The sequence below is a fragment of the Bos indicus x Bos taurus genome, chromosome 15, assembly GCF_003369695.1.
Source record: "Bos indicus x Bos taurus breed Angus x Brahman F1 hybrid chromosome 15, Bos_hybrid_MaternalHap_v2.0, whole genome shotgun sequence".
NCBI lineage: Eukaryota > Metazoa > Chordata > Mammalia > Artiodactyla > Bovidae > Bos > Bos indicus x Bos taurus.
This window is the reverse complement of record NC_040090.1, coordinates 33,816,443-33,825,126: the sequence shown is the minus strand read 5'-3', so window position 1 is coordinate 33,825,126 and position 8,684 is coordinate 33,816,443. Positions and strand designations below refer to the sequence as shown.

At 39.4% G+C, this 8,684-nt stretch overlaps 1 protein-coding gene across 1 annotated transcript; it reads left to right on the top strand.

Moving 5' to 3' along the window:
• Positions 1-206: 206 nt before the first annotated feature.
• On the top strand, positions 207-1,203 carry LOC113904751 (olfactory receptor 51F2-like). The gene has a single exon (XM_027561846.1). It carries the CDS (start codon positions 232-234, stop codon positions 1,174-1,176), a length of 945 nt encoding a protein of 314 aa, XP_027417647.1. The 5' UTR covers positions 207-231; the 3' UTR covers positions 1,177-1,203.
• Positions 1,204-8,684: the final 7,481 nt, after the last annotated feature.

The window sequence follows — 8,684 nt, the reverse complement described above, 5'->3', positions numbered from 1 at the left end:
GCTAAAACCCCTGTGCTCTGGATTTAGTCCTCTCTCTCTTCCACTAAGTCATCAATACAACTCTGATCTAATAAAAGAATAAATAGTAAGGCACTTGCATTTAAAAAGAAGACAAGGTTCACTAGTCATTCAAAATTGTAAGATTTGTAGAAGAGAACTAAAACATTTTTCTTCCCTGTTTTTACAGGACATGCTCCTTTTCCTCAGGGAACTCCGCTTCCTTCACTCATCATGCCTTCCTTCAATCAGAGCATTTTCCACCCTACAGTCTTCTTTCTGACTGGCATCCCTGGTTTTGAAGCCTACCATGCCTGGGTCTTCATCCCATTCTGTTGTCTCTATGTCATTGCTATCTCAGGGAATGGCATGATCTTGTTCGTCATCATCACTGAGTCAAGCCTTCATGAGCCCATGTACTACTTCCTCTCCATGCTATCCTTCTCGGACCTAGGACTATGCCTTTCCACATTGGTCACCATGGTGGGTATTTTCTGGTTCAATGTCCGAGAAATCAGCTTTGATGCCTGCATCGGCCAAATGTTCTTCATCCATGGTTTTACATTAATGGAGTCCTCGGTACTCCTTGCAATGGCCTTTGATCGCTACATTGCCATCTGTAATCCACTAAGATATGCCACAATCTTAACCAATTCAACGATCATCAAAGTGGGCTTTGCCATTGTTGTTAGGGTGACAACAGTTGTAGTGCCTTTACTCCTGCTCCTTAAGCGTCTGTCCTTCTGTGGAAGTCATGTTCTGTACCATTCATATTGCTTCCACCCTGATGTGATGAAGCTTTCATGCACAGACACCAAGATCAACAGTGCATTTGGTCTGGCCATCGTCATCTCTACCGCTGCCTTGGACTCTGTCTTGATCCTCCTCTCCTATGTCCTGATCATCTGCTCCATGCTCAACATTGCCTCCTCAGAGGAGCAGAAAAAGGCCTTTGGAACTTGTGTATCCCACACAAGTGCCGTTGCCATCTTCTACATCCCCACGATCAGCTTGTCACTGGTGCATAGATTTGGGAAGCACGCCCCTCCCCTTGTGCATACTCTCATTGCCAACATTTATCTGCTCATCCCTCCTGTAATGAATCCCATAATCTACAGTGTGAAGACAAAGCAAATTCGCAAGGCCATGGTCAAAATATTTCTTTCCAAGCTAATTTAGGACATTTTTCGCTGTGTTCTTTCTTTACATTGTCCTGATTACTTTGATCATTCACTATATGAGTTACCACTATATATTGAAATATAGTTACACATGCTTTCATTCTTCTGATGAGCCAGTAAAATACAATTTGAAGAGTTCTAGGCTGAATTCTTTAAGAACAGGGAGTATTTCTTATGTTATGTAAGCCTATCACAAATACTGTACCTGACACAGAATAGGATGATAGTTAAAGTATGTCTGCAAAAGGACAAATTAACTCATAAATTGCAGTCCAAACAGTCTCACAACCTCTAGTGCATGCAGTTATCAAGGCATGTATGATATAATTTTGATCAGTAGCAAAGTCTAGGTTTCAATAATTCTTAGTTATTGGAAATTCTTACTATTTCCTCAAATAGATTATTCATGACTGAGAATCATGAATAAGCACAATAAACTAGAAGAAATGTGAATTAAAGGGTACTTTTTTTATTAACAGATTTCCTCAGAACTTTTGGTAAATTTTTTAACATTTTGAGTATCTAATGTCTAGTGATTCATCTTCTAAATGTGTGTCTAATGGGGGCAAGTGGCAAGAATGCAAAGATGTGTTGTCATATTCAACAATCATATATTGCAAAGATAATTTAGAAACCACTTAAATGTTTATTTGAGAATATTGGTAAAATAATAGATGAACTATCATCCAACAAGTTAAATACTAATATAGATATGAATGATATATTAAGAAAAAAGGTAGATTGATATACAGTGTACTTATCACTGTCATGTGTATATTTCTTGTGAATATACACAAAAATGTACACATACATGTACATAACACATTTGATATGGAAATATATGTTCCAAATGTCAATTAATTACATTTGATTTATATTTTTTTCTTTCTCATAACTTACAAATGCTCATTAACTAGGTTTTTGTCATTGCTGTTTTTTAACTTCAGACAACAAAATAATATCCGTTTAACAGCTATCTCAAAATACAACTTGTTTGTTCTTCATCTTCCATAGGGTCTTCATTGTTGTGTGTCCTCACAATCAGTCTTCATACTCCCACTGGATACATTTAGAATATGACATCCACTTTCCTTTAGCATCCTTCACTGTTCTCAGTGTGGTCCAGGACCAGGTCATCAAAACCACTTGAAATTCTTTTAGAAGTGCAGATTCCTTGACTCCACCCCAGAACTACTTAATCAGACACCCATCAGCATAAGAATTTGCATTTTAACAAGGTACCTTATACAATATCACACATATTAGTGTAACACTATTGTAAGACATTTTTACCTCTGGATAACACCATGAATAACCCTAACTCTTGTCCATCATCTTTGATCATTTTGCGCTTTCTGTCTACATTATCCACATGCTGTTACTGATTTTTGAAATTTTAAAAATATAGTTATTTTATTTCTTGCTGGTATTGCTTTCTTTCCTTCATCCAGGTGCCATTAAGAAATCTCTTTTTTGTAGGTACTGAGGCTTCTCTTCCCTGACTGATTTGAAATTAATTTTTCTCCCAGATTTACTGAGAAATAATTGATACACAGCACCATGTAAGTTTAACATCTACATTGAAAATATAGTTTACATACACTAAATGATTAGCATAACAAATTTAGTGTACAACATCATGTCATAAAGATGAAACAATAAATAAATAGAAAAAATGTTTCCCTTGTAATGAGAACTCAGAATTTTCTCTTAATAATTTTCATAGCTTGCTGCTGCTGCTGCTGCTAAGTCGCTTCAGTCGTGTCCGACTCTGTGCGACCCCATAGACGGGCATCCCAACAGGCCGCATCATCCCTGGGATTCTCCAGGCAAGAATACTGGAGTGGATTGCCATTTGCTTCTCCAATGCATGAAAGTGAAAAGTGAAAAGTGAAAGTGAAGTCGTGTCCAACTCTTAGCGACCCCATGGACTGCAGCCTACCAGGCTCCTCCATCTATGGGATTTTCCAGGCAAGAGTACTGGAGTGGGTTGCCATTGCCTTCTCGGTTTCATAGCTTATAGGAAGTTTAATTATATTTATCACGTTGTATTTGTTAATCTTCTAAGTGGAAGTTTATATTTTGACTATTTTCAACCAATTCCCCCTTTCCCCATCCCCATGCATGGTAACCACAAATATGATTTTTTTTGTTTGTTTTTGAAGTAGAATTTATGTTTAATATTGTTAGTTCCTGTTACACAGCATAGTGATTTGATATTTCCATAAATTTCAATGTAATCACTGTAAATCTAGTTACCATCTGTCACCATACAAAGATATTACATAATTATTGATGATATTCCCTATGTTGTTCATTTCATACCTGTGACTCATGCATTTTATACATAAATTCTCCTTTACCAGTTTCTTAATCTTCCTCTTCTATTTCTCTCCTCCCCTGACCATCACTGCCTCCCTCTAACAATCACCTGTTTGTTCTCTGTATCTGAATCTGTTTCACTATAGCTGTTCATTTGTTATGTGTTTTAGATCCACATGTAAATGAAACCATAATGTGTTTGTCTTTCTCTATCTGACTTATTTTACTTAGCATAAGATCCTCTGGGTCCATCCAAGTGTTAAAAATGGAAAGATTTTATTTTTTATGGATGAATAACATTTAGTTATATATATTACATCTTTATCCACTCAAACATTGATGGGCACTTGAGTTGCTTTCATATCTTGGCTGTTATCATAATGCTGTAGAGAACATGGGAGTGAATGGATCTACTCAAATTAGTCTTTCATTTTCTGTGGATAAACACTGAGGGATAGAACTGCTGGATCATATGGTAATTCTATTTTAAATTAGAAAAATTAATCTCTTGTTTTTCCGTAGTGGCTGCACCAAATTACATTCTACCAACTGTGCATGAGGGCTCCCTTTTCTCCACATTCTCTCCAACACTTGTTATTTCTTGTCTTTTTGATAATAGCCATTTTGACAATTGTGAGTGAAAGTGAAGTGAGTAATTTAGGCATGTCCGACTCTTTGCAATCCCAGGGACTGTAGCCCATCAGGCTCCTCTGTCCATGGATTCTCCAGGCAAGAGTACTAGAGTGGATTGTCATTTCCTTCTCCAGGGGATCTTCCTGACCCAGGGATCAAACCTGGGATTACTACACTGGCAGGCAGATTCTTTACCTGCCAATGTAACGAAGGCAAGCCCACAATATGCACAGGATCATGTTGAAGGGGAAACGGAGGCTGCTCTAAGCACTGTTTCAAATTCTGAGGTGCTGGACTGCAGAACTCCATCAAATATCCATTGATTTTACTTCTGCCCCTTTCACCCTAACCTGACCCTCTTGGTGCCAAATTTTAGGCCAAGGAGAAATTTGTTTCAATGTAAAAGAATGAATAAGGATGTTTCTGCCACCGAGGCAGGTCTGTGCTTTAACTTCTTGGCTGTATCTGGGATGAACAGAGAACCCTTATGCCCAGATGAAGAACAAAGAGCATATTGCCCTCCCCATGACAAGATATGTCATGGTATCCATAGATATATCGAAGGCAGTGTCTATAGAAAGCAGAAACAATACCCAGAAAATCTTAGATATATAGAAGATCATACAGTGAAGAATTTCTAAACACATTATTTCAGAGTAGCTCTGAATTGATAGAAAAAAGGCGCATGCATGCACACACACACACTTTAACATTAGAATTAAGTAATAAAATATTAAATCCAGGTACTTTTTGAGGTGTCCCTATATCTGAGCTATACATATACCATATCTAAGCATACCTTCACTTATATCCCAGAAATATAAATGTGTAGGTGGGGGGTCACACGGGAAAGTAGAGCTGCTGACAACTGTCTTTACATGTCAGCGCAAGATTGGACCAGAGTCAGATTTCTTAACCAGTCATGGTCCTTAGGCCTGTAAATATAGAGCACCCTGACCTTCACTCAGAAGGAAAATAGTTAACCAAATAAACTAACTCTTTAAGAGGAAATACATACAAATATCTGAGGATTGAAGAAAATTTCAGTGTCAGTGAGGCAGCACCTAATAGTGTGTGGAGAGAGGTAGGGAGAGAAGGAGTCAGTGTAAATGCCTCCAGAACCCAAAGGGGCCTACTAAACATTGGTGTCCTTCTTGGGTTTGGAGAGCAAAACACAACATTTTTACTTTACTGAGCAAGAAATGTCCTAGCAGACCCCAGAACACTGAGCCACCAAGAGTTTTACAGATATGGAAGGACTTTGCATGTGTGAAGGCTTGCCAGCCACGCTCTAGAGTGCATGTGTTGCTAACTGTTTCTTGTCCATCCCACATGCTTAGCATGATTTCATCATTACATCAATATAATGGAAGTGTGAGGCTTTGTGGAATGTCCTACTATTCTAGGTCTCTTTGAACTATATTAGGACAGAGCTCCAGAAAGATGATGTAGCCTTGGGTCAAGACTGTGACTGTGAGTAGGATAGTAGAATAGGAATTTTCTACAGTATTCTCTCCAAAGAACACTGGTTTCGACGACTGCCCACAGATAAAAGTACCTTTGTGGGAGTCCGGAGTTCTGGGAAGAAGTCTCAGCAAAAACATCCAGGAACAGATCCTGCTGCTAAGTCGCTTCAGTCGTGTCCGACTCTGTGTGACCCCATAGATGGCAGCCCACCAGGCTCCCCCGTCCCTGGCATTCTCTAGGCAAGAACACTGGAGTGGTGTGCCATTTCCTTCTCCAATGCATGAAAGTGAAAAGTGAAAATTGAAAGTGAAGTCGTTCAGTCGTGTCTGACCCTCAGCGACCCCATTGACTGCAGCCCACCAGGCTCCTCCGTCCATAGGATTTTCCAGGCAAGAGAACTGGAGTGGGGTGCCATTGCCTTCATTTTACCTGCATCATGCTACCTAAAGGCAGCATAACTCCACTGAGATATGTGGACCTCCAAGAGAGGTCGCCTCTTCCGTGGGGGAAAATGAGAGGAAAGTGAGGGGCACCTTCCCCAGCAGTAAAGGATGCTTCAAAAGAGGCCTATGTCTTTTTGAACTGCTCCGCACCCCCCAGAATACTAAGGTGATTTGCATGACTCAGGGATATGGAGAGCTGGGATCACAGCAGTCAGGCATTGAAACTCACAGAGGGGATTCAGAAGCTATGAACCACTTTGTAGACTCTACTAGGAAGCCTGCCCAAAAGCCACTAGGGACGCCTCACTTCAGCCCCCATCTGACCTATGGGCCCTCCCCGATGCTCACATGCCTTACTGTACATCCTCCATAGACAGTGCACAGTGTGTGTCCCCACAGGTGGACGGTGCAAGCTTTACAGATGGCCAGTGAGCACACACAGAGAAAGAGCTGGACTAGGCAGAATCAAAAGAAAGCACATGAAGTTGAACTAATAGCACACTACAGGGAAAGCAAATGGGAGTCTAGCGACAGTCAGCCTGGCTCCGCAGGGTGGAGAGAAGACATACATTCTAAAGAACTGTCCCACCACCAAGAGGAAACAAGATGTGTGAGCCATCACATCCACACAAAAGACCTGTGAAATCCTAAGAATCCCTGGCAGGACTGACAGGTACTTTTGTTAAGACTTATTTTATGACCTAGCATATGACCTACCCTCGTAGAATTTCCTCCTGTATTTGACAAGAATATGCATTCTGCTTCTGTTGTCTAGAATGTTCTGCATATGTCAGTTAGGGCCATTTAATCTAAAGAACTGGAGAAGGAAATGGCATCCCACTCCAGTACTCTTGCCTGGAAAATTTCATGGACAGAGGAGCCTTGTAGGCTACAATCCATGGGGTCGCATACTCGGACACGACTGAGCAGAGTATAATAATAATAATAATAATCTAAAGACTAGTTCACATTCCATGTTTAATGAAAATGTTCAATTAGCAGCATCATAGAAGATTGTATGTAGAAATGTTTGGTGAAGTGTGGAAGCACTTATCTATCTATACCTACTGGATACTGATGTTTTTATCAACAGTCCAGATTAGAGCAACTAAGGAAATTCCTGTAATGGTCCCATCAAACTTAATTCTGTAACATGCCCATTACTGCAGTGTGCTGTATATGAAGACATTGTATCTCAGCTCTATAAACTACCATTCTCTATGTTCTGAAGCTTCTAAGAAGACAGAAAATAAATAACCATGATCATTGTTTGACAGCTGGGTTCCCTGCTATACTGGAAGGACAAGTATCTCCACTGTTTCCTTGCTGTTCCTGCCAATGCTTGGACAGCAATAGTTCTTTGCTGGCTAATATCAGATCCACTTTCCAATTTCAAGTATCTCCACACACTTAGCACCAATATCAGTGGTCTCCTTTCCAGGGATCTGAGTCCCAATTCTCTGAGAGGTCCTCTTCTGGGCTTCTGATGCAAAAGCTTCACCTACAAAGTGCCCATCCACAGAGCTTTGAGTTTTGGCCCCCTGTGGTCTGTCCTGTGAACTTCTGAGGTACTAACCCAGCAGGGCAACACCCTCTCATTACAGGTCTGAGAGTCAGCTCTGGGGAGACCCTCCACCAGGCATCTAGGTTTCCATAACCTCAAACTCTTCATTTTGCTTAGATAGACTTAAAGGCAGAAGTGACATCCTGCAGTTATTACCTCTGTATTACTTTTGTGCCATTGAATTTCTCTAATCCTGTGTATCCAGTTCCTTGGATTAAATAACTCCAGTGTTAACTGCTAGTGTGACTTCCATTTTATTATCTAGAGCAAGACTACCATACCCACTTCAAGTCTTCTTGACAAGAGAATTCAAATATAGCAACATAAATCCAACCAAATTAAACTGTGTCTACATTTGGTTCCTGATAAACTAGGGACTATAAATAAAATTGTTTTATTTATAGATGATGTTTGCTAACCAATAACAAATTTATTAAGCATCAAGTATGACATCAGTACTTCTAAATAAACTGTACAGTTTGGAGGTGATCTGAGGAGAGTTATTTTCACAGAATGACTGTGTTATAAATCTTGCCTGAAGAGCTAAGTGAAGGTAAGAATATTTGACAAACAATTTTAAATGACTGAAAAAGCAGTAAAAAATGTATGGATGATGATAACAGCTATCATATTAAAGATCAGGGAAGCCATAGGTATAAAGAAAAGTAAACATATTTAGAACAATTCTATAGCCATGGACAATGCCAGTTTGTATGTGCCAGGTTTAGATGATAAAATTTGGTAATTTACAATTGTTAATATACTTTTCATTCCCATCTTTGTCTAAAAAACCAAAAACAAAAACTAATTCCATATGTGAAATCAAAACTGGATAATGGGATCTTGGTAATTATAAATCTTTCACTTGAATGAAGAAATATTAATATAATTGGGGTTATCTGAGGAAAATGGTAACAGGGATTTTCCAGCTTACATTTATCTTTTTTATCTGAGGGTCTTCTTAAATAAAGCTAAAGTGATATTTTTGATGTTTTCATCCTAAGCATGAGCCTCAAGGTTTTTGCTTCTATAAATGGCATTTTACTCATCTATATGATGCCCATGGGCTTCCCTGGT

Excerpts from the sequence above, each read along its gene's own strand:
- LOC113904751 (XM_027561846.1), top strand. The coding sequence starts at position 232 with ATGCCTTCCTTCAATCAGAGCATTTTCCACCCTACAGTCTTCTTTCTG.